At 36.5% G+C, this 27,858-nt stretch overlaps 1 protein-coding gene across 1 annotated transcript; it reads right to left on the reverse strand.

The window, feature by feature from the left end:
- Nucleotides 1-6,022: 6,022 nt before the first annotated feature.
- Nucleotides 6,023-27,731, reverse strand: lman1 (lectin, mannose-binding, 1). Its single transcript, XM_022676546.2, has 13 exons — nucleotides 27,469-27,731; nucleotides 23,709-23,863; nucleotides 22,473-22,580; nucleotides 21,768-21,829; nucleotides 20,102-20,201; nucleotides 19,189-19,312; nucleotides 17,443-17,501; nucleotides 17,074-17,206; nucleotides 15,762-15,943; nucleotides 14,952-15,022; nucleotides 8,394-8,550; nucleotides 7,926-8,047; nucleotides 6,023-6,597 (listed from the first exon to the last, which is right to left on the reverse strand). The coding sequence occupies exons 1-13, from the start codon at nucleotides 27,701-27,703 to the stop codon at nucleotides 6,561-6,563; spliced, it is 1,545 nt and encodes a 514-aa protein (XP_022532267.2). The 5' UTR covers nucleotides 27,704-27,731; the 3' UTR covers nucleotides 6,023-6,560.
- Nucleotides 27,732-27,858: the final 127 nt, after the last annotated feature.

Here is a 27,858-nt window from a genome sequence, read left to right on the forward strand (position 1 = left end):
ATTCAACAAATTATCTGCTCATTTTAAAAGTTTAGTCACAGTTTCCATATACTAGTGCATCTTAAAAAATGAGACTTTATTTCAGTAATTCAGTTGAAAATGTGAAACTCATATATTATATAGATGTATCACACATAGAGTGATCTATGTTAAATGTATATTTCTTTTAGTGTAGATGATTTGTAGGTTACAGCCAATGAAAATTAGAATATTATATACATATAAGACCAATTGATACTTTTGGTGCAGTGTGAGCAGTGTGCCAAGTCCTGCTGGAAAATGAAATCTGCATCTCCATAAAAGTCGTCAGCAGAGGGAAGCATGAAGTGCTGTGAGATTTTTCAGGAAAACAAAACTGCACTGACTTTAGACTTGATAATAAAACACAGTGGATCAACACCAGCAGATGACATGTCTCTCCAAACCATCACTGATCATCAGTAAATTTTACATTTCATTTGGAAATTAAGGGATTAGAGTTTGGAGGAAGAGTGGAGAGACACACAGTCCAAACTGCTTGAGGTCTAGTGTGAAGTTTCCACCAATCAGTGATGGTTTGGTCTATCACATAAAAAATATATTTCCATGACAGGAATAATATGTTCAAATAAGCAAACCAATGACTGCTATATGGGCTCCAGTGCGTTAAAGCTCTCGACCAGCATATCTCAGCCTCACCCAGTCTTAACCTCAGTCTGTTCTTCTGGTCAAGTCTTTATGTTTTAATGTCTTAATAAACAGACCCCATCACCCGCTGTTCCACCAATCACGAGTTGATGACAGGTCTTAAACTGTTCATTTAGCCTTTTCTAATCTTAAAAAAGGTGCTATCAGTTTCTGTCTATTGTAAAAAGCATAGTCAGCCCTTATAAAGCTCATACATATCCTAGTCAACAAAAAAAATACAGTTTTCATACTAACACATTAGCCAAAGAAAAAACTTTGCCCATATAATTTTTATCCATGGTTAATCCATATCCATATGAATCACTCAAAATATATACATATGTAAGTATTTTATTTCTCTCAAAATCTTTAATAGTTTCTTAACATCTTGACACAGTCTGATGTAGTGTGGGCTGATTTAGGCTCAGAGTTAGCATGCTGCTAATTGGCAATGTCTGTGGTAATTGCTTTTTAACAATGCCGCTGTCTCCGTGTGGTTCTTTGTGAATCCCTCACGTTTCTTCCGTTCAGACTTAAACATTTAGTGTGCACACTTTGTTTACAGAGAAGCTTTAACAATACACCCTTAAGACGAGCGCATTGTCACATAGAATGAATACCGAATTGAGGAAATCAGGAGGAGATGAGGAAGGTCACCCACAATTCCCTCTTCAAACAACCCTCCATTCACCTCTACTGCCTCAATATGTTTTTATTATGTTCATCTTTGTGTCGGTCCAACAAAGACGCAATACAAGGATCACGGGAACACAATGGACTCCCTATTGTTTTAAGTGTCTTAACCTTGTAGTGCCAACCACAGGCCCTGTTCTGACACTAAAGAAGCCTTAATGAGAGATAATCACCCCACAACATGTGACGGATAGTTTTATTCTTTTATCACTAAACAAAATAGAAGAAAATTTCAAATTTTATTTAAACACCTCTGGAAAAAAATTAAGAGACCACTTCAGTTTCTGAATCAGTTTTATAGGTGTATGTTTGAGTAAAATGAACATTGTTGTTTTATTCTATAAACTAGGAACAACATTTCTCCCAAATTCCAAATAAAAATATTGTCAGAGCATTTATTTGCAGACAATAAGAGATGACTGAGATGAGAAGCAGAGCTTTCAGACCTCAAGTTTTAAGAGTTCAGAAATCAATATTTGGTGGAATAACCCTGCTTTTTAATCACAGTTTTCATGGATCTTGGCATGTTCTTCTCCACCAGTCTTACACACTGCTTTTGGATAACTGTATGCCTTTACTTCTAGTGCAAACATTCAAGCAGTTCAGCTTGATTTAATGGCTTGTGATCATCCATCTTCCTCTTGATTATATTCCAGAGGTTTTCAATTTGGTAAAATTAAAGAATTTCATCATTTTTAAGTGGTTTCTTAATTTTTTTGTTCCAGAACTGTAAAGTAAGTTGAAAGGTGAGTGTGCAGCAGTGGAGCTGGACGAGGTGGTGGATGGCTGATGGAGGAATAGGATGACAGCTGTGGCGGGCTTTTCCATGGCATCACTGTGTAATCCTCTCGAAAGGGAGAGGGGGTGTAGAGAGAGAGAGAGAGAGAGAGAGAGAGAGAGAGAGAGAGAGAGAAAACAGTGACGTGAATGAATGGGGGTGGGGTGGGGATTGAGAAAGCACTAGTGAGAGTTGTTTTGTGTGTGTGTGTGTTGAGGGTGAGGGTGGGATTATCAGAGTAGCTCCACCAGAGCAGCACAGTTCACTAATAATCCCAAGTGGACGTTGGCAGCAGGGAGCTCATGAATTCAACTGGAACTGATGGAGGTTGAATGGTCTGACCAATAAGAATTAGCAACACCTTCAGGTCGTGTAGCAGTCCGTCACAATACACACACACTGTTACGGTCAAACAGTCATTAGAGCTCTAACACTCTTTCCACACTAAAACTAAAAACACTATTGCACTCTTATTAACTTAATTTATAATTTAAGAAAGTAGTAATTATAACCAGAAAAGTGAATTTCCTAAGTGGATTTTTTTTTGCAGAGCTCAATGGTAGAAACAAAGAATAAGAAGCCAACAAAATATGGCTGTGAAAGGAAATAAAGGAAATACAGGCAATACAGGGAATTTGGTGGCTGTCAAGACACAGTAACTCTATGGCTTGGGTATGTGTGAAAATGAATGGGAGAAAATTAAAGAAATGAGGGATATAAAAATGACAGAGAAGTGCAGGTTAGTATAGCTGTGGAAGGGCTGTCAAACTAATTTTGTTAAGTAAATTAAATGATTTCCCAAATATTTCCATTTTTTTCCCCACTGATTAATCTCCTTCCTTGTTCCCCTCTGACCTGGTACTACACTTCCGGTCACTATAAAGTGATGGAGGCAAATAAAACGTCTCATAATTGAAGACCAGAATAAAGTCCAGACATAATACACATATCACATCAAACAGCAGAACTTACTAAGCTGGCATTGAGCCTTTGGCCATATTCCAGTGTTCTGAGGTCAGTACTGGGGTGAACTATAGTCATAATCCATATATTGTATAAAATACCCAAGCACCTACTAATATAACAAGCACAGAACCATCCATCTGTTATCAGATCACAACATCAGCCATTAATTATTGTTGGAATACAGTTAGCATCGCCAGTTAGCTGTTATATGCTATTATGGCTATTCTGCCATTTTGAGCTTCATAATAACAGTCCCCATGCCAGATTGTGTTCATGAAAATATGTATTCTAAAAATAATGTAGATCATCTGTTTTTATTTTGTTTGGATTTTAGTTTATTTGGACTTTTACTAAGTAAATGTTAATTTAAAACACTGTAAAATATCTACATTTAATTAATATTTGCATCAAATTAAAATTTTTTTAAACAGGGCTGGAATATTTTATTATTCTAAAGCAAAGTCAACTAATGTCAGCTATTAACGTAAAACATTTGAACTGTACAGATGAAATACTTTCTTAAGAAAAGTGATTAAAAAGTGTTTAATGTGATTAATTTAGATTGTGAACTGTACATTACAGAGCATGTATTAATTATATATGTTTTTAATCACTTGACAGCACTAAGCTGTGGACTAAAGGACAGTTACTTGTTCTCTGTGAGTTTTGGGGCCAAACAGATTGTATTTCTTGTGCTCTTTAATTCAAAATCTTTTAATAAACTGTGGTATAATTGCACTCGAGGTTCATGCTATATTATGTAATATTGACACTGCCAAAATATTACACGTTATAGCCCAAGCCTGGAGTGTTTTATTGCGTAAAGGCCCTTTTCTCTGAGTTCACACAAGTGTGTTGTTGAGAACAGCTGCTCTGACAGACAACAAGTCAAAGACAAAGAAACCAAATCAGGCTTTAGCACGTGCGGTTCTAAAGCGTCCCGGTGTGAGGATTTCCCGCTGTTGTTTTAGCCATTAAGGGAATCCCTCGCAGTCAGCTAATGAGGGCAGGGGGCGAGAGGCAGTGAAATGAAGGCAGTGAAAGTGTTGTGACCTCCCCATTTTCAGCTCTAATCCTGAGAGGAACTCTTCACCCGCAGGAGCTCATGTTGCTAACAGTGAACGGAAGCCGGTTGGGGCCAGTTAGCATGATCACTGTTTATACAATGCTAATCAGCTCCTGTTCTCTGTTTGTCTTCATTCGTGATTAGCAAAAGCAGTGTGTTTTGCGTGAATTAGCCATTTAATGACGGGTCTGGCTTGCAGGGGCTGGAACTCTTGTGTAAGACTTAGCATAAGCCTTCAGGAACTACGTTCCAACATCTAAACTGCAGCTGAGGTACAGTGGAGGAATTAATGATTTGGTCCTTTTCTGATTTCTGATTTTGTAGTTTACCCCCTTTTATGACAGGTTCATTTTAGCAGAAAGGAATAGGATATAAAAAAAGACAATTTTTAATTGATTAAGTGATCTAAGAATTTGATCCCCTATCAAACAGCCAGAATTCTGACCCCCACAGAAATCCTGTCCCTTTATATAAAATAATCTTAATCTCACCTCGCAATGTCTTTTTCATTCAAACATCTCGACCACCAAGACCAGGGAGCTGTCAAAGAACATTAGGGACAAGACTGTAGATCTGCACATGGCTGGAATAGGCTACAATACCATCAGCAAGAAGCTTAATAAGACACCGTTGGTGTTGATAATTCAAAAATGGAAGAAAAACAAAATAATAGTAAATTGTCGTTGCTCTGGAACCCTATGCAAGATCTTATATAACAGAATAAGGATGATTCTGAGACATGTGAAATGTCAGCCCAGAATTACATGGGAGGAGCTTGTTAATGATCTCAAGGGAGCTGGGAGCGCAGTCAGCTACCCTACTGCTACTAAACCCCCTTAAGGACTAAGCTGTTTAAAAAAAAATGTTTACCTAGGTAAAAACATACTCTACATGAGTCCTAAAAATAGATAAAACATAAAGAGAACTCAGTTAAACAAATGAGACAAATATATAACATTATGGAGCGAAATGATCCAATAATTTATATTTGTGAGTGTCAAAAGTATGAGAACCTTTTCTTTCAGTATCTGGTGTGTTATTTTTTTTCTCCCTCTTTGCAGCAATAACTGCAGCTAAATGTGATTTCTAATAAGTAGTGTCATGGTTAATAGGGTTGTGTCCCAACTTAGTTTTTAAGAATACAGAGGTTCAGGTGCATCCCAAAATACTACAATATCATTGAAAAATTCGTTTATTTCAGTTATTAAATAAAAAAAGTGAAACTCCTATATTATTTATATTCATGATATAGAGAGTGATGTATTTCAATCACGTATTTCTTTTAATGTTGATTATTATTATGCTTTACAGCTAATAAAACCCAAAAGTCAGTATCTCCAAAAATTTTAATTTTATAAATTTCAATTTTAAAAATGATTTAAAAATGATTTTAATACAGAAATGCTGACCTACTGAAAAGTCTGTACAGTAATGCACATAATACTTTGTTGGGGCTCCTTTTAAATAAACTACTGCATCAGTTGCATGATGTGTGGCACCATTATTATAAAATATTAGTGCAGTACGCTACTGGGATGCAACATAAGTTACACATGCATTAAAATTGTGGTTCTACTTTGTTTTAAAAAGCACTGATTATTTATCTGACATTTAAATACCAAAATATACTTTGTCATATAAAAAGCTGCCATCTGTAGTACTGCTTAGAAAGGCTGGTCCAGATCTGTCAAATTATTACTACCAATACTCAGTATCAGTATATGTTAGAGCAACAATGCCTACAGGTACAGGTATAGACCCGGATGGATGACTTTACATGTAATAAACTTCATCAGTCATTCTGAATCACAAGGACATACAACAACAACAACAACAAAAAAGAACAGGTGATATACGTGGGTTTGTGTTCCGTTTATGTAAATTGTTTGAGAGAAAAATATAATTTGTCCAAGTTTCAAAGATTCAAAACACATTCAGAACCCCTGGGCCTTGGCGTAGTGGGTTTGGCAGTTCTGCTACAACACTGGAATACTGCATTTCCCCCTGGAAAAAGAACAAATTCTGCTTCCAATGATCTAGATTCCACAGTACAGCAACAGTTCAGGGGACAGTGGTTGAGTTCCTGAAGCAAAAAAAAAACATGTAGAACAGTGTGCCGTACAAATTCAGAACATTCTCTCTCTGAGGACTAACAAATATATTACATCGGATTTGGGGATCTTAAACCAATACATCTCACACTCGCAAGAGGGACCATTCATTCACACCCTGTACAGTTCAGATCAAATTAAAAAATGAATTAAAAAAAAATAATCAAAATATTTCAGTTTTCAAATACATTAACTTACAGCTTTTAAACAAAAAACATAACACAAACAATAACTATCCCTCATTTAAATACTGTGCTGTGATAACATTTGAGCTGTTTCATCAAAAGAATTTCTTAGCTGCTGCTTCCTGTTGATTTCTGCAAATAGAAACAGACACAAAGAGAAATTATGAAAAGGCAACAATAAGTCAAAATTGCATATACGTTATTATATCAATATTTTATTGTCAATTTATTTATCTGTGTTGGAGTATTATCCAAAGTATTGGTTGCATCTGTTAGTCTAGAACATTTGCTATTTGTACTAAGCGCTGGATGTAAATCTACACAGGTTTCTCTTCTTAAAACTGTTTATTTGGGTGAGTAAAGCACATCTATTTATTTACAGTAAACTTAGGTTTCCAATATTTTGTTTAAGGGTGAGTTTTCAGTAAAGTTTCTCCAGCACTAAGGCTAGGTGCAGCAGCATTAGCCTTAACCGCTAACAGCAGCGCTACCAGGACACATATGCTGCCCGATAGTGCTAAACTGAGGAACCCTGAGTGGTCCAGGAACTCAGGGTGCCATCAGCTAGCGGCTCGTCCGACATAGCTTGTTTTAACACGGTAAACGCGCAGACTACAGTCCAATATGCTCACCTCTGAACAGTTAAAGAGCTGGCACTGCCATTAGCGGCTAATGCTAATGCTGCTGCACGCAGCCTTAGTGCTGGAGTAACTTTAGTGCAGAGTGGCTTTGCTGCGTTAATACCTGACTTGTAGAGTTCATACCACCGGATTATAAGGTCGTATATATAATGTCAATTTTTGGGAAAATTAAAGGATTTTAAGTGCGTTTTATAGTCAGAAAAATGCAGTATTGTTTCTACAAATAATGATGCTGCTACTAAAGCTAATACTACCACTGCTGCTTTTACTCCTAATGCTACTTATGCTAATGTTACTTCTACTTTACAGCTGATGCAGCTGATAATTCTGCAAATAGTGCTATTACTACTGCTTCTACAGGTAATACTGCTACTAAAGTTAATATTACTGAAAATGCTATTTCTATTTGTAATACTGCTGCTACTACTACTGACACTACTGCTGTTGCTTAGTGGTGAAAACCACTATTACTATTGCTATTATTTCTTCTCCTTTTCTGTTACTACTGTGGGAGCTGCTACTACTACTAATGCTAATACTACTAATGCTAATGCTGCCGCAGTAACCACTTCTACTACTACTTATTCTAATTCTACTTTACTATTGCTATGACTACCGATACAACTTCTCCCCTACCAATTACTACTACTACTACAAATAAACTACAACAATAAACACAGTATTTTACTGAGCGAAAATGAAATGCATATGTTTTTGCAGTATCATAACTACTACTCAAAGTACCAAATTACTATATTACTATTGTTTGTGATGACGATACTTTGTGATAACGGCAGAAAAACAGCACACGGAACTCACTTGTACAGGACATATCCAAAAAACAGGAGCGTCTGAATGACCACGAAAATGACAAAGTGTGACGTGGTGAGGCAGGCTGGTAACGGGGGCAGTTCAGGACATTGCGTCTTCTCAGCTGGACCCTGCACATCACAAAACAACAAATAGATCACACACCATCATAATCTTCATCATTTCATTTACACACGGCAAAAAATAAATGCATTTGTTTTCTTTTGAACTGTATCCAGTACTTGTTCTTTACACTGTTTTAGAACTTTATGAATAGACCAATAGAAATGCTCGTAAATTACATGAATACAATTTTTGTATACAGATTTCTATAGAAAGTTAGATTATTTTTTTTTCTGTAAATTGTTTTTTTTTGAAGATTTGGTTTTGCGTCTTATTATTAGATTTAATATTTTAAAGACGAGCCTAATGCAAGTAAGATCTAGTGTAAATAAAGAATGTGTAGAATTTACTCACCGCATTTTTTTGGATGATGTGCTCAATATTTCTCTTGACGACGTGCAGATGTTCTTTAATGTCGTTGAAGTGTTGCACAGTCTCGTATGAGCCCAAACCTCCAGCGTGTCCCTGCTGTCCCCCTGCCAGCTGCTGTACTGAGGCTGAGAATGTGTTTCTGAAATATATATATATAAAAAATAAATAAATAAATAAATAAAAATAAATAAAACAGTAAAATAATAGCATTAATACCTTTAACTGATGATAGGCAATAAAATGCCTGTATATGTATGGACAAAAAAAAAATCTTGTGACATAGATATCCTGACACACAACACTGTATTAAAAAAAAAAGTATAATATATAAAACACTAATCACACTCTTGTTCTGCATATAAACAGAAGAATTCCATTTATGGAAACAGTCAAAAGGTTTGGACACTTCTCCTTTGATGTTTTTCTTTATTTAATTTATTTTCTATATTTTGTCTGAAGAAATCTTGTATAACAATATTAAAGAATTCGAGAAAATATTTGAGAAGTTACTTATTTGAAGAACTGCATTTCATAATATTGTAATTAACCTAATATTTTAAATATTTAAACATTATTTGTAAGCTTTTTCGTAGGAAATATTTGATGTATTCTAGTGCCAAGGAAAAGTCCCATAAGAAAAAAATGTAATCACTTTTACTAATCATTCTACTAATTTCTACTACTTTCATGGATTACACAACAGTTTCTTAACTGAATACTCAATGACTGAAAGGTACATCTAATTGGTGTATTAGCCTTTACTGATTTTATTTACAGCACGGATGGTGTTCAGTGTAATGTTTATTTATTTATTTTTCCGACTGTTTAAGGCTCAATGCAATCATAGAAAATTGTATGTAAAAATCATTATTATTTTTTTTAAATACAGTGCAGTGTACAAGAAATGTTTTCATTTATTTTTAGTTTTTTCATTACTGCACTTAACAATTCGATTTTCAGGAAAAAAAAAAAAAAAAAAGATTTTTCTTTTTCCTAATTTTTCCATTCCAAAAATTTACAAATTAAAAAAAAATCAAGAGAAGAATCATCTTTTAATTTTTCTTGAAATTCTGTTTGAAATTCTATATAATTGAAAAATAGGATTAAAACCCATTTCTTCACTCTACTGAATAATAAAAAAAGATTAAGTTTTATACCCAATTATCTATTTTCAAATTTATCTTGATACAATTACAATATTAACAGAGCCAGTCCTCAACTATACACAGTCCAACAGTTACAGAGTTACAGGCTGCTTTACCCCCTGCTGGCTGAGGACCGTCGCTGCAGGCCGCCGCCGTGTCCCCGATTACACAGCCCAGCGGCCGTGGCCAACTTCTTCGGACATCAAATTCCTAATCTTAATATTACAGTGAATTGTCCCAATCTAATCTCTTAATCCTTCTCTTCTTAATGCTCCCAAAAGGCCATATATCCCTCAATTTCACAGCGAAATGAAATTACCCTGCAACTAAAGCAGCAACCGCTGCTAAATTAATCCCTCTAAAACCATGTTCCCCTTCTTAAACATATTTCACATGATTAAGACATACCCCATTCAGACAGGGCTGAGGGGGTCTCTTAACAGAACACTTACACATTCTGTTCACATCTGAGATTCTGACATAAAACAGACATAAAATATGGAAACTTTTGTATATTTTTAAATATACAGTTATATCCATAACAGCAGGATGACCTGTGAAGTGTTCTGTTTATTTTACTGCAGCAATTGTTCCAACATGAGTGCAGAATATTGCAATATAATATTAAAAAAGCAATTTAGTAGTAATAAATCTGGACCATACTCGCACTATTATTGCTTAATTTTCTTTATATTACACAATGATTTACTAGGAACACAAGATCAAATATCAATATCATATCAAAATATTTAGTTTTGCAATACTGTGTTAATTTTCGAAACACAGTATAGTATCGATTTTTAATTATTAAGACATATATGTTTAATTCAAGCAAAAAAAATGCCAATAAGGTAAGAAATGCCAATTTATTCCTGAAATCAAAGAATCAACATATCTTGACCGGTGACTTTTTGTGCTTAATTTAATTTCAAATGACTTAAAGGTGAAAATTCAAAGTATGATAGATTAATATAATTATTTGTAAAATAAGCAAAATAATCTTACATTTACAATAAGACAAAAAATCCTATAAGAAAAAGAAAAGACAGATATATTGCCTTCAAATTATTACTAACAATTTCACTTGCTACGATTTAGGTTTTTTTGCAGTGTAGTACCCCAGCATTGAGCGGTGAAATGATTGTGTTCCTTCAATAATTGAGTCTTGTCAGTACATGCAATCAAATCCTCACAGCCATGCTCCAAAATCTGGTAGAAAGCCTTTTCTTAGACAGTATAGACAATTACTCCAACAAAAGCAGCACAAACTCCTTCTAATACCTTTATGTTTATTTTATATTTATATTTCTAATTTTCCCCCCCATTTTCTGCCTAATTTACAAGGCCAATTACCCAACCCAATCATTAGACTAGCACATGCCTCCTCCGATACATGTGTAGCATCACAGCGCTAACGCTCGGAAGAAAGCGCAGCAACTTGGTTCTGATACATCAGCTCACAGATGCAGCCTTGTGCTGATCCACATCACCCTAGGAGTGATGAGGGGAAAGAGCACCATCTACTCTACCCACCCAGAGAGAGCAAGACCAACTGTGCTCTCTCAGGGCTCCTGCAGCTGATTCCAAGCTACATGAACAGGATTCCAACCAGCGATCTCCTGATCATAGTGGCAGCTCATAGCCTGCTGGACCTAATATCCTTAAATCTTAAAAGAAATAAAGAATTAACAAGTGCCCCAAAACTTTTGTCCATATAGTGTATAGAAATTGCATTCTTGGTGAAATCTCCATGATAGTGATAAGATGGAAAATAGAATTAGAAACAACAATATGGTCATAATGTTATGCTTGATTGGTGTATAATAGTATAACAGTGAAGATAAAAATATAGACACAGTGAATATTAATGGCATCTCGAACATTAAGGCTGTTACATTTAAATGCATTATTAGTGCTCCACTCAAGACGACGCAAAACCACAGCACGAGCTCGCATTAAAAGAGCAAAAATAAATAAATGAATAAGCAGGGGCTTAACCTTTTAATCAAGAACACATCTTCAAATTAAGATCATGCCTCTGATTAAATTACATTTTTCTTGTAGCGACTGTGTGTCGACAGCAGGAAAACCTCATTCTGACGAGTCGTCTTAAGGAGGCTGAGGCGATCAGCGAAATATTAAAAAGATGAAGGAAAATGAAAGCGAACGCTAAGTCATAAGCGTGGGCTCCTTGGGGAATCATACAGACGAGAAAGCAATCAGACGCAGAGCATGTACCTCGCTGTGTATGACGGATATATTTAAAGACCGTCGTCTAATCCGCTAAGGATGAGCGGCGTTAAGATGCCGCCTTTTCTTCCTGAAACACACGGCGCGGCGCGGCTAATGCTAAGCGGAGGGCGGCGAGGAACCCAAACAAAATCAAATTTGTTTCTCAAGGGGGAACAAAAATCATTAGACATAAATCTCCCCTGAGCGACAAAGTGAGCGTTTATTAAAGCCTTTATCTAATCTTTATCTACTCCAAATGACCTATATATTGGGCGAAAGCCTTTTTGTCCCCAGTAAGTAATTTCGCGAGACTAACAGGGTCAATAAATTAGTTCACCCTTCAGAGAAAAGGGCGAGGCCTGTTCTATAATCTAAAGACGATTCAGATCGACAGTGTTGCGTCTGCGTCCGGACAAAACCCTGAATCAGTTCACACACAGGAAACGCAATATGGAGTGGATTAACCCAAATGAGCAAAAGCATGACACCGATTACTAATGACTATTGGATTATGCAATCAGGTACATATCGTCCCTGTCAGACCCGAGCCTTTACAGGCATTACAGAAAACCTTATCTATTAATGGAAATCTGAATAGCAAGAATTTATTCAAATAATTTTTAAATATAATTTCAATCTTTAAAACATTTCTTTTTTTTACAACATGATAACATAAGACTGGAAAAAGTGCTGACATGTAGACCGGCTGTGCAGACTGAACAGGTCTGAGAAATAAAATAAAATAAAATAAAATAAAATAAAATAAAATAAAATAAAAACTTCTTTTTAGAAAAATCACTAACATCATAACTAATTAGGGACGTGGCACGAGATCTTGCGAGATTAAAAATTAAAATCTTCTTTTGCAATTTAATTTACACTTTTTTAGTGACACTTTTTTTTTTTTTTACACAGGGCTAGAATGGTTTGGATAGTTTTTTTTCCTTTAATAAATAAAATTATAATATACTGCTATAATTTTAATTTTAAAAAGTGCTTTTATTATTTACTCGGGTTATCTTTATCTAATATTAAAGTTTGTTTGATATTTAGAAATGTATCAGTATAAAAAAAGCAAAAACAAAAATCTGTAGGGGGACAAATCCTTTTTACACCACTGTATATGAAAAATATTATCATCGAAAACTTGAAAATGAATCTAAAACTAATCAAATTGATTTTCTCTTTCTTATTCAACCGTTAAAATCGGGTCACACATCACCACAGAAAACACTCCAAAACCATCCTAATCTACTAATCTCAGCTATAAAACATCTGATAAAAACACAAAAACAAGGTCTAAAACTCTCCATAGGTTCATCTTCAGAGTTAAGGAGTCTTTGTTCTCGCTAATCCTCTATTCTCAGTTAAGGAGTTTTAAATATAGAGTCTAATCTCAGGGTAATAATAATGATAAAATCACCCATTGTTTAATATTCTGTTATTGTGACCTAATCCAGCGTGACTTCACCTCCGCTCTAAACACCAGCAGCACAACAAGCTGTACTTAATAAAGACGTCATTACTCAGTCACACAGTGTCGACCGTGACTTCTCCCCTCTTCACAACGGCCTCAAGATATTTAATCTGGATTAACCAAGAAACTTCATCAGATCATTATATGAATAATTTAGCTTAAATTGGACACGACATGTGTGTAGTTAAATATTAACATATTTAATTTTCCCTTTTGTTCTCTTCCAGTTCAGCAGATCTTTACAAAGCTAAGTAAAATACAAGCGCTCCCAACAGCAATTATGTCATGCTGAAAGATGTAGAGTAGACAATACATTCTTGTTTATTTGTTTTTAAATAATTATGTAATATCAATGTAATATTTTATGCTATTTTCTTATCCAATACAATGTATTGTTTATTGTGTAGCATTAATATCAACTTATTGTGGAGATGGATAATAAGAAAACGTGCAAATTGCAGAATCAAATGTTATCTGACCAACAAATCAAGCCTAAATATGATAATATATTTTATTTTCAGAATTTCAAATTTGTACACTAAATCGTTTTTTTTTTTTTTTTTTGGAAAATATTGCATAGACAGTGTGCATATACCTCTGGTGAAATATGGAAAAATTATGATATTTTTAAATGACAATATACAATACCATTCAAAAGTTTAGACACACATTCTCGTTGAATTATTGAATTAATACATTGTAACTAAATACTATAGTTATCAAAGCTATGAAGGAGCACATAAGGAGCTGTTAACTTTCTGAGGCTGGTTTCTGAGGCAGGTGGTAACTCTTGCTCTTCCTTTCCTGGGGTGGTCCTGATGAGAGCCAGTTTCATCATAACGTTTCTGATATTCTTAGCAACTTTGCAACTTGAGGATACTTTCAAAGCTCTTGATTTTGTTCCGATTTGCTGACCTTTATTTCTTAAAGTATTTTTTTCTTTACTTAGTTTAGTATTTCTTACCATAATATGGATTAGAATATTATTTAAATAGTGCTATTCACTGTATACCTGTAACTCTACCTCTTCACAACTTTACAACTGATGCTCTCAAACACATTAAGAGACAAGAAATTCAAGTAATTAACTCTTGATGAGTTCAGCACAGCTGTTAACTGAAAGCCTGAATTCCAGGAGAAAATTCATCCAAGATGTACAAAACTGTCTAATCTAAGCAAGAGGTGCAGTAGTAGTGTATATTGTAATATACATATTGCAAAAGAATATTCCAAACATCGTGCAACGCTACAAAGCAGACTAGCCGTTTTCACTCTCTAGGTCTACAGCTGAAAACAGCGGCTAGAAAATGAGCATTGTATCCTCATGACCAAAACACAGCAAGGGGTCGCAGGTCAAAACGGCAAAAAAGGCGGCTTTAGAGAAGAGATGAGCTAAGATATGGCTGCTAGCACAGTGGGGGGTGTTGGGGGGGTTAGGGTGTATACAGGAAGGTGGGGGGACTGTTTGTCAGGGGTCCTCCAGTGGTAAGCAGGATTTTATTTGATTAACTGTAGATTACCGGCCTCAGACACCTATTCTGTGGGTTAGGCTGTGGGTTTCACTGTGATTGGACAGAGATTTACACAGCACTGCCCTGGATTCCACTTGTTTGTTCTGGAATATCAGATTTACAGGCCTGTTTAGCAAACAAGGCAAGTGTAGGATGTTACTAGAGAGGAGCTCACCTTAAGTCATTCAGGTTACGCAGGACCTCCTGCTGGGTGGTGATTACAGTGCCCATGTCCTGACTCGGAACCTGAAACAACAGATTATCCCACTATTTAGGACGTAGCTTTTGGCACCAACAAACATGAAGAAGGTGAGGAAGTCAAGGAACCAATCAGATGTAAAGTTTCAGACGTTAGATTTTTATATTATACTAATTTTTAAAAGGTATTGGGATGATCACAAGCCATCAAACCAAACTGAACTGCTTGAATTTCTGCACCAGGAGTAAAGCAGCATAAAGTTATCCAAAAGCAGTGTGTAAGACTGGTGGAGGAGAACATGATGCCAAGATGCATGAAAACTGTGATTAAAAATCAGGGTTATTCCACCAAATATTGATTTCTGAACGCTTAAAACTTTATGAATATGTTTATGAAAACTTGTTTTCTTTGCATTATTTGAGGTCTAAAGCTCTGCATCTTTTTTGTTATTTTAGCCATTTCTCATTTTCTGCAAATAAATGCTCTAAACGACAATATTTTTATTTGGAATTTGGGAGAAATGTTGTCTGTAGTTTATAGCACAAAAACAACAATGTTAATTCTAATCAAACATAAACTTATAAATAGCAAAATCAGAGAAACTGATTCAGAAACTGAGGTACTGTTAATTTTTCCAGATCTGTATAGGAGGTCCCACTCCTATAGCACCCTTACTTATTCAATTTAACACAGTTCCACTGCTCCACAGCTCAGTGCTGGGGGGTCTTCAATACCAGGCCTAGTCTATAGCAGAGTATACTCATTTAATGCAGGTTCCAGTCCTACCTGTCCTGACTGAGATCCTCGTTTAGAGATCTCCTCCGTGATGACGGAGACGTAGCGCCGCTGTTCATCCAGGATCATGGCCAGCTGCCGGTTCAGCTGTTTGATCTCCAGGTGGATCCGGTTCTGTCCTTCAAACACCTGACGGAGCTCGCGGTCGCTCACGCTCTCGTACAGGTCCTCCACTGGGCACAGCAGATAAAGAGATAAACATTAAATTAGATCACTCTGTGTGTGTAATACATCTATATAATATATGAGGTTCACATTTTGAACTGAATTACAGAAATAAAATAACTTTTCAAAGACATTTTATTTTTTTTGAGATTTACTAGCATATACATGCACAGCTCAAAGAAAAAAATAGACTTAAAATTATAAGTTTGCCTGCTTTTACTATATTAATTGATAAATAATCAAAAATAATAAAAACAATAACCCCAAGAAAGTAATCAGGAGGAAGATGGATGATCACAAGCCATCAAACCAAACTGAACTGCTTGTACATTTGCTCCAGGACTGGAATAAAGTCACCAGTGTCAAATTCTAAATGAATATTAACTTTTTTTTCTTTGCATTATTTTAGGTATGAAAGCACTGCACATTTTTTCTTTGATTTTGACTATTTGACTCAATTTCTGCAAATAAATGGTTTAAATGACAATAATTTTATTTAAAATTTGGAAGAAATTTCAGCAGTTTATAGAAAAAAGTTAATAAAATGATATGTTCACTTTCCTCAACCTCCACCTTTAAATCTGGGAAACTCTCATGAACATTTGAATCGCATATTATATTATTACTTATTATAATATTATTACCCTATTTGGTAGCTATAATATATATAATTGGTTTTCTGTATTAGTATTAGTAAGTTTTAGCCTCTAATACTCTAATAAAACTCTTTTTTACTGCATGGAACCAATTATAGTTCAATATAGTAATATAGTAGTCCTAAATGACTTTAAAAAAAGCAGAAACATTTTAGTAAACATTTTCTTTATACAGTGATAATGTATCCTATCCTGTTATTTTATTGTGTTACTGTTTTAATAATGGAAGGTCTTGTTAGGACAGCGATAGTGAGCATGGTATGCCAGCAAACCTGAACTTTTACAAAGCACACACACTTCAATATAAATCTCTATTATTCATCGTTTTTACTTTATTCAACCTGAAGTCCTTTCAGACACCTTTCTTTCTAAATCGTCTTTACACCCTTCAGTGATGCTTCCCTCCGTATCTCCGTGTGTTTTGTGGGAAGAGTGAGCCGTGTGTTATAAACAGATTTCAGGTTAGAGCTGGAGGCACTCACGGGGCTGGCCCTGGACGTCAGGGTGCTCCTTCTGGAACTCCTCTTTCTTTTTGTCCAGCTCTTGTTGGAAATTCTGAAATTCCTCCTGGTACTTGTCCTGCTCCTCTTTAGGAATCTCTTGTTCAGGTGGGGGCTTCACACACACACACACACACACACAGACAGAAACAAAACACGCATTCAAAACTCAGCCCCAGCCTACTGCACTGCACACACTCCTACTCCAATTATGCCCCACAAAAGAATGGAGTAATTGGTGAACACTTATGAAATAAGTATGGAGGGCTCTTTGCAACTTCATTTAAGTGTGTGTGTGTGTGTGTGTGTGGTACAAAAAAAAAAAAAAAATAATAAATAAATAACACATACCACTTCCTTTCCAGGCTCAGTTAACCTGAACACCAGGAAGGATAAGACATCATGGTCATCTGGAGAAAAACAATATTAGAACTTCACATTAGTGGGGAGCAATATGGCTCTAAAATAATATCCAGGGTTCATAAACTTTTTAACCAATAAACTTTTTTTAGACCGTGTCTTCAAGTCTTCCATGTCTTCAAGTCAAATTTTCATGATCATACGATTTTTAACAGACATGTACAATAAAACCAAAAATCAACTGAAACTATAATGATAAAAAAATAATTCCTATAAGCAATGTCGACACGATAATCAAAAAATAATAAAATATATGTCAGAATCTGAGAGCTTCATTGCGTAAGGCTACATTACTGAAATAACTAACATATGTAAATTGCAAAATTCCATGACTTTACCAAAACAACTTTTTGGGTATTTTTATTTTTTCCAAAACTTTTCCAGGCCTGGAAATTGCTATTTTCAAATGACATGACTTTTCCAGGTTTTTCATGACCGCACGAACCCTGAATATCACTACACTAAAATATTTTAATATTTCAAGTATAAACTACTGCAACAATTTTTTAAAAACTGTTATGCAACAGTCTTATATTTATATAAGCAATATAATATAATATTGCTTATATTAATATAAGCAATATTTGTATTTAATGCTTTATATTAATGCATTGAAATGGATAAGCTCTGACCATTAAATCAGCGGTGCGTTTCCCAAAAGAGTAGCTGCTAAGCACTTCAGTCTAAACCATGCAGTTGTGATGAAAGTGTTTTCTAAAAGCGTAGTTGGGAAGATGGAGGGAACCACGTCAGTAATTGACTTGCATATGGTGAACGATATCCATTATCTATTCAGGTGTATACCAAAACCACACTTCCACCATAATTAGAAGCTTAGATCTTGGTGATTGTGTCATCTACAATGTTTATCACTATAATGTTTAAGGAGATTTTTAAGTGTGTTCGTGGTTTATGCTCTGAGAATATGGAACAGTTCTCCACCCAATATTCACCAAGCCACTTCAACCTCGTTTTTTAAATCAGGTCTAAAAACTTGAACTAGAAACTGGCATTTGAATAGTGAGCGAATGTGGTAATATTATTATACTTTACGTCAGGGGTGTCCAAACTTTTTTTGTTGGGGACCAGAAGGAGAAATATATTTGAAGTCACGGGCCACACTCCGTAATAAAACAAATAATGAAATATACCACTTTAAATAATACTTTTTTCATGATTATTTCATTTACACACCATTTTACTTCACTTACTATCTTTATCTTTGACAGTGTTGTGTAAACTAAGATTTTTCAAATTGATGTTTCATTTCATGATGTCTCTTAATATTAAACTCCTTAATTACAGCAACTTTTAGACTCTTTGGCCCATTTTTCTGCACTAGAAATGCGCACCCTCTCCGCTTTTAGACTCTTTCCTCCGTTTTTCTGCGCAAGAAATGCGCACTCTCTCCGCTTTTAGACTCTTTGCCCTGTTTTTCAATGCTAGAAATGTGCACCCTCTCCGCTTTTAGACTCTTTGGCCCGTTTCTGACACCTAGCGTTCAAACTTTGAATCTCACATTATAAAAACCTGCTTAACAGCGGGCCAACTTTCATTCTATTTCTAAAATACCTCGCGGGCCGCTCCAAAAAAGGAAACGGACCACAAACGACCCGCGGGCCGTAGTTTGGACACCCCTGCTTTAAGTAGTTGTAAAAGGCTTTAGCCAACCCTGACCTGCCAGTCCTCCTGTAGCAGCAGAGATGCCAAAGTATCCAGTGGGTGGAATGATCATGTTTTCCACTCTGGTACAGAACTCATAATCCTCCTTCTCGGGGGTGAAACCATTATTGATCAGAACCTAAAGACAAAAACATTGAGTATTAGTTTTATTGAGAGCGTATCTTCAAAGAATACCCAACCTAATTATCATTAATTATGATATTCTACACTCTACACTACAGTGAAATATGCTATATGGCTATACTTCACTGGAAATTAAGGGTGGGCGATATGGCTCTAAAATAACATCATGATATTGCATGGTATTTTTGCGATAATAATACTGCTGGTGATGTGACAAAACATACCACTATCCTCCTCTTATCAGGGAAGATGGGAAGTCTAACAGTTACAAATGAATGAATAGTTACCACTAGAGCTGGGTGTCGATAAAAAAAAAAAAATTGATACTGGTACCAGTTTGATACTTTGAATTGGATTGATACCTTTTTTAATATCTTTTTCTAAATTCAAACCAAAAAAATGTAAAAGAAAAAAAAAGAAATTATAATTCTCACAAAATATATTTATTTAATAGCCAACATGAGTAATCTCATTCTCATACTGCCACCATGAAAGGCTACCATATTTACAAATGAGCCTGTTTATTTGTGCCACTTTATTAAGATTTAAAAACAACAAATTAGACAATTTTATTTTAATCAACATCACTTCATAACGGTTGCAGTCCTGTTCTACAGATTTAATTACATCACTGCAGTAGAAACTTCACGGTCCATTTTATACTTGTCATAATTCAGCACATGTGGAATGTTTAAGCAATTTGGGAATACTAATTTATACTAAATATAAATATGGTTTTAGTTTGAAATAAAATAACTGATCATCCCAGTGAGATCCCTCTTACCGTTAATGTTTTTCTGTAGTATGTGATTTTGGCACGGACGGGATAAGGCTTATTCCGGAAGTCTCTAAGGCATGTACCCAGAGCCTGCGTTGATCCATCACTAAAGAAAAAGAGAAGAAAAAAAAAAAATTATTAACAGAACAATTCCCATCAACATCTACTCACTAGTATACAGTGATTGGATTATATATACTGTTGAACACACTTGGAGGAGAACAGCAAACTGACTCTCAATCTGTTCTGTTACTTCAGAAAACAGAACCAAACACTTATATACACTCACAATTAGGGTTGTGCCGATGGACGATATCATTGTCCATCGTCATTTATGACCCAACATCGCGATGGATGGTAACCATCGCGATGCCACGCCCACTTTTTTGTTTTTCCAGAAACATGCACATACTTTTGTTACTGGCCCCTTAAAAAATTGTACAAATTATAAAATCAATTATGTAATTTCTATTATTATTAGCAAAATAACAAACGAAAATAAACCCAAAATGTTGACAAAAATATAATCTAACCAATTGCAAAACATAGAAACGAAAAAAAAAAAAAAAAAAAAAAAACGTTAAAATGGTATTAATATAACATAATATTATATAACAGCTGGATCAAACATGTTGGCGTCAGTCATAAGGAGATTTAATAAATAAGGTCCTATCAAGTGAAGTAAAATATATGTATTAAAAGGTATCACATATTTATTGATATTTAATCAAGAGGAATCAGGCAAAATGCCCCCCCCCCCCCCCCCCCAACGATATCATCGTCCATCGCAATGTTTCACTGTAAACATCGTCATCTGCCAATTAAGGAGACATCGCCCAACCCTACTCACAATAAATCAATATTGATAGATATCACGATAGAAAAAAAATAAATACTGATAGGGGACACAAAAAACATGTGAAAAAATGTGCTGTGGTCAGATGAGACCAAAGTTGAACATCTTGGCCTTAATGTAAAGCGCAATGTGTGACAAAAAAAAAAATAACACTGCTCATCTCCCTAAACACACCATCCACACTGTAATACATGGTGGTGGTAGTAGCATCATGCTGAGGGATGCATTTCTTCAGCAGGGACAGGGAAGCTGGATGGAGCTAAATAAAGACCAGTCCTGGAAGCTACAAAAAAGACTTGAGCCTGGGAAGGAGTTTCACCTTCCAGCAGGACAATGACCCTAAACATACAGCCTGAGCTTTGGGGGTTCTCCACAGCACTGCTATCTTTGTGTGTTTTAGAAGCTGAAAATATAGTGAAATATTCTGTTGGGTTGCTGGATTGACATAACTAGCTACTTTATTATCAGAGTCCACAGCAGAACTGACCAGATATTCTAACACAAATGCAGAATAAATTAATTTTTAAGTGGGCGTGGCTGGATAAGCTGGATAATTCTAATATGTAATGTGTTTTGTTATTAATTCGATTTATTTTAATTGCATTTCTTTGCTCTTTCTATGTACTACTTGTCTGCATGTACAATACACTATCCAACACACACACACACACACACACTTTACCGTAGGACATTTAACACTTTCGCTCAGACAGTGATGAACAATAGAGGACGAGGGGATTAGTTGTTCACTAATCTCCCGTTATCTCTTACAATAACCCACAGTGACGTCACACAGGAGAGAATATGTTTACTTACTTCTGATGATCATAAACAAGTTTTCCATTGTTCCCCACCACAATGACCGCTGGGTTATTTTTCTACAAATCACAAGGTCACACACACACACAAACATGGAGAGAGGATTAACACAGAGTACTTTACAGAGGTGCTTTGATGTTGATTCCTCAAAAGCAGCATAAAAAAATATGCTGTCATATTAAAATATCCTGTTCCAGACAGTTAATCACATGTCAATCTAAAATAATAATAATAATAATAAAAAAGCAAGGTCTAGTTAAAAATGCATGCATAACAATTCTTCACAATTTCCTTTTCATATTCATTTCAATTCAATATTCATAATATAAATAAAAAAAACATCATACGTACAGTCAAATGTAAATACAAAACAAAATATTATGAAACATAACATACTCATATGAATATAAAAAGTAAATACAATATTTTAAAGATACATCTAAGTAGTTTTTTCTCCACAATATCACCTACTACAACTCCAAATATTAACCATTTTCTAGTTTATGATATCAAATGACACAACTAGCATCACTACTGCTATTCTTACTGTTATTAGTTGTAGTGATTATAATATAATATTATATAATAATATAATGTAATATTGCTTTTTTTTACGACAATACTACTGTTTTTAAGGTATTTGTCATTGTAATGGTATCATAATTAAATAAATTTAATAAATAAATATAATAACACACCAACCTTTCCATCATTGTCAAAGGAGTCAAAGAATACTCCCACACCATTCCACTGGTCAGCAGCACCATATACTGGACCTTCAAGGCCCTGCCCAGTAGTGAACCATATAGCCTATAGAGAAAACACACAGAGTCAGACAAAGACAGACGGGCACAGAGACAGACTGGCACAAAGATGCACAGAGACAGAGTCAGTCGCAGAGACAGAGACAGACAGACAGAGTCAGGCACACATCGAGTCAGGCGCACATCGAGTCAGGCACAGAGACAGACAGAGAGACAGACAGAGAGACAGACAGAGAGACAGACAGAGTCAGGCGCAGAGCAAGTCAGGGCAGAGCGAGTCAGGCGCAGAGACAGAGTCAGGCGCAGAGACAGAGACAGACAGAGAGTCAGGCGCACATCGAGTCAGGCGCACATCGAGTCAGGCGCACATCGAGTCAGGCGCACATCGAGTCAGGCGCACATCGAGTCAGGCGCACATCGAGTCAGGCGCAGAGACAGACAGAGAGACAGACAGAGTCAGGCGCAGAGCAAGTCAGGCGCAGAGACAGAGTCAGGCGCAGAGACAGAGTCAGGCGCAGAGACAGAGTCAGGCGCAGAGACAGAGTCAGGCGCACATCGAGTCAGGCGCACATCGAGTCAGGCGCACATCGAGTCAGGCGCACATCGAGTCAGGCGCAGAGACAGACAGAGACAGACGCAGAGCGAGTCAGGGCAGAGCGAGTCAGGCGCAGAGACAGAGTCAGGCGCAGAGACAGAGTCAGGCGCAGAGACAGAGTCAGGCGCAGAGACAGAGTCAGGCGCAGAGACAGACAGACACAGTTTGTAATTTAATAAGTGGTGCTTGAAAATGGAGTACTCTGCTCTACTGCTCAACCCACAACCAAGAGGCTCTGGAACATGTTCTGCCCTGTTAAAACACACCACAGCTCCTCACTCAAACCACATCATTGTATTAGTGAGTGAGGCATGCAGGAGAAGCCTACAGTCGCTGTCCAATGAAAAACACTTCTCTCCAAAACAGAGTCTATTAAAAGTATCTGCTAATTAATCAGTGTTCTTTCATTTATATATCTATTTTGAGGATGTATCTAGTTCTTGAAGGCTTGTTCTATTACTCAGGGAGAGGATAAGAAACATTTCCAACAGGAAGGGTGACACTCGAGAACAAGGGGTAGGGAAACAAATGACAAATGGTCTTGGGTCTTCAGGTCAGAACGGCTGCAGACTCTCTTACCAGTCCATCTGCACCTGTCCGTCCTCGGCCAGACACGCGGAACGCCACCTCCGCCTCCCAGTTGTCAAAGTTGACTGGAGATTTGGTCCATACTGAACCTTTCTGGCTGCGCAGGGAGGGGGTGATCCGGATCTGATCTGCACTCGGAATGGCACCTGGAAATAGGAGAAACAGAGCATGTTTAGCATTATTTTTCAAGATTATCACAGCTGTGCAATCACCAGCACTGTGAAGAGAGCTTGAGGAAAGAGAACATGCAGGACAAAAAAAAATAAAACACTCTAATCAGCTGAAGGCTGCAGACTTTGGCAATGCGCCAGACGTGCAAGTGCTGATATCCTCCAGGCTCAAAAGATAAGCTGTATGTTACTGAACAAACTGACCTTAATGAGCAGAGAAATGCATATTGCATCAACCTACACACAGATACACACAGTGGGGAAAATGAGTATTAGATATACTGCTGATTTTGCAAGTTTTCCCAGTGAGGTCTGCAATTTTAATTGTACGATAGGTACACTTTAACTGTGAGAAGAAAAAAAAAACAAATAATTAATTTGCATTTTGTTGCATGGAGTAAGTATTTAATCTCCTACCAATTTATTAGTAAAACACTATGCAGTCATGGATTCAAATCCTGCATTGCAAGAACGGTCCACTTTCTCACACCAGCACATGTTCTGGCCCATTTAAAGTTCACCAGTGATCATCTAGATGATCCGGAGAAGGCATGGAAGAAGGTCATGTGGTCAGATGAGAGAAAATTAAAGCTTTTAGGTAGTGAAGGGAGGATTGGTGGAGTCATGCATCGCAAGATTTTGGCCTAGAGCCTTCTTCTCTCAGTAAGAGCATTGAAGATAGGTCGTGGCTGGGTCTTCCAGCATGACAATGACCCGAAACACACAGCCAGGGCAACTAAGCAGTGGATCTGAAAGAAGCATTTCAGTTTTCTGGAGTGGCACAGCTAGTTTCCAGACCTGAACCTAATAGAAAATCTTTAGAGGGAGCTAAAACTCAATGTTGACCAGCGATAGAACCAACACCTAAAAGATCTGGAGAAGATCTGTATGGAGGTGTGGGTCAAAATCTCTGCTGCAGTTTGTGCTAGTTCTAATTGCAAATAAAGATTTCTGTACCAAATATTAAGTTCTGTTTTTCTATTGTATCAAATACTTATATAAAAATCATTTATTTTGATTATCATACAGTTAAAGTGTACCTACGATATAAATTACAGATCTCGCTATTATTTAGAGGTGAGAAAACTTCAGTCATCAGTGTATCAAATACTTACATTCCCCACTGTTTGTGTGTGTGTATATATAAATAAATAATTAAAAGAGCAGTTATAGAGCAGACTCAAAAGAATTAATTTATAACGTCAGCATTATTGCTTCTGCAGGACCTCTGCCTGATAACACTGACCTTTGGTCTACCTCCACACTAAACCTATAAAAGGAGCAAATTAAGCTAACATGCTAATAGCTAATAGCATTTTAGGTACAAGCTGTCAGCTTGCATTCTTCACAGTAATAGTGTTTCAATGGGTTAAGTCCTAGTTCACTGGTCACTGAACTGTTGGGTTGATACCCAAGTCTACTTAGTTGCCACTTTTAAGTCAGGAAAAATAAAAACCAAAATTGTAGTGTACAAATATAATGAAAATGAAGGCTCTTCTATTATTTATCTTTCACAGTTACGTCATGTGACGAGCCTATGCAGGCCAATCATTAATCTTCACACTGTTGCTCTGACTTAAACTTTAAGCGGAAAGATCAGATGAACTGGTTCCTAGAGAAATTCTATTTATTCAACCATAGCAGCAGATGAATATGAAAGAAGTTGCTGATCTACATTCTTTAAATAGTTAGTAGTTAAATAAACCGGTTTTATTACGTGACCATTTATAGCATACAGTATCAGTCAGAGGTTTGGGTACAGCTCTTCTTACATCTTCAAATGTAATTCTTTCTTTTTCATGTCTTTAATATTAATCTACAATGTAGAAAACAAATTAAATAAAGAAATATAGTGTTAAAACACTGAATAAGAATATGTGTCCAAACTTTTGACCTGTAATAATTGCCATAAATATACATTTATGGCTGCACTAGCTGTGGTATAAAGAGTGAACAAGCTGTTAAAATACGCTGATGTTATGTTATGCCACCTAGATAGAATACAACATTTGTAAAGATTTTTTTTTATAGATGATCAATAGACTATTGACTGAAAAGTACATACAGGAATGTATTGATTAGTGATCATTCAGTGGAGTTGATTTACATGACTAAAGAAGACTCTACTAATCTTTACTATTAGGGCAACAGTTATGATGTGTTGATTGCCAAGTGCAGATCCTGAATATCTCTTATTTCATTTATAAGAGATAATGATCACTGACAGGCACATCATAGTTTTGCCAGAGAGATGAGCAAGAGAATATTGGTTAATCAGCATGTACAGAAATCTCATTGATTAGTTATCAATAAGTGAGGAAAGAAGACTCATCTTCACTTTTAGGGAACTATTAGAGATATGCTTTGTGTTCATGTGCAGGTCCTTAATAAGAACAGTTATTGCTACTTATAAGAGAGAGCGATCACAGACAGACACACAGCTATAGCTTCACCAGGAAGATGAGCAACAGATTATTGTTTAATCAGCACATACAGACATCTTATTGATTAGTTATTAATAAGTAAGGAAAGAGGTAATAAAAAAATTGTTATGCTTTGTGTTTATTGATAAGGACAGATCCCTAGCAAGGACAGTTATTGCTACTTATAAGAGATAGCGATCACAGAAGATGCCAGGAAGATGAGCAACAGATTATTGTTTAATCAGCACATACCAAAATCTCATTGATTAGTTATTAGTTATATGAGCAAAGAAACTCATCTCCACTATTAGAGTTATGGTGTGTGCATAGATAAGTGCAGATAGTTATTGATACTTACAACAGAAAGTGATCACAGACAGACACATATAGTTTTGCCAGCAAGATGAGCAACAAATTGTTGGTTAATCAGCACATACAAAAATCTCATTGATTAGTTATCAATTAGTGAGGAAAGAAGACGCATCTCCACTATTAGAGTTATGATGTGTGTGGATCCTTAATAAGGGCAGTTATTGCTACTTATAAGAGATAGCGATCACAGACTGACACTGCCAGAAAGATGAGTAACAGATTATTGTTTGATCAGCACAGACTGAAATCTTATTGTTTACTTATCAGTGGAGATAAACAAAACTAAGTGAGTAAAGAAGATTGATTTATGAGCACATGCAAAAACGTTAAGCCAGGGCAGTGAGACATGAAAAAGAAAAATGATCAATGATCAGTAATCAGTAATCAATATGCATGAGGGAGCCTCAGTCTAGTTATTGATAAGTGCAGCTTCTTAATAAGGACAGTTAGTTATTGCTAATTATAGAAGATGCACACATGTAACGTTAGACGGGTAGATCACCCCAGGTAGACGATCAGAACATTATTGATCAGTCTGTGCAGGAGTTTCAGTAATCAGTAAAGTTATTGATCAGTCTGATCAGTGTTGAGGGTGGTCTCTCATATCCACTGTTACAGCAGCAACAGACTAAGGTTAGTTTAATTCAGTGATCAGTGATTGGGGTTAATGATGATCAGCGCGTGCAGGTTATTGATCAGTCCTGAATGAGAGTGTGTGTGTGTGTGTGTGGTGTGTGTGTGTGTGTGCGTGTGTGTGTGTGTATAGTGTGTGTTTAGGGCACTTACTCCCCGTGTGAACCCAGAAGGGGATGCTCCCGTCCCGGCTCAGATGGGGACCCTTGAAGCTGTATTTGTACTCGAAGCGCCGGTGAGGCGCGTCCCCGCCACCGCCGCTGCCACCGACCCTGCCACCGGTACTGGCACTGTCACCGGCACCGCCGGCTGCCTCCTGCTGCTCCGCGTGCACACACTCGCACACCACCAACACCGCTACCGCCGCTACCAGCGCGCGCGCCGCCATCTTTCCCTCTCTGCTGACGCAGCGCTGCCTGCGCGCGGCACCACGGGAAACAGCGAGAGAAGCCAACAGGGCGCGCTCCCATTGGTCCACGCGGCGATACAGCTCATTAATATTCATAAGGCCGAGACTCAACACGTCACAAGGTAAACACGCAG

This window comes from Astyanax mexicanus, chromosome 17 (genome assembly GCF_023375975.1).
Source record: "Astyanax mexicanus isolate ESR-SI-001 chromosome 17, AstMex3_surface, whole genome shotgun sequence".
In the NCBI taxonomy this organism is placed as follows: domain Eukaryota; kingdom Metazoa; phylum Chordata; class Actinopteri; order Characiformes; family Acestrorhamphidae; genus Astyanax; species Astyanax mexicanus.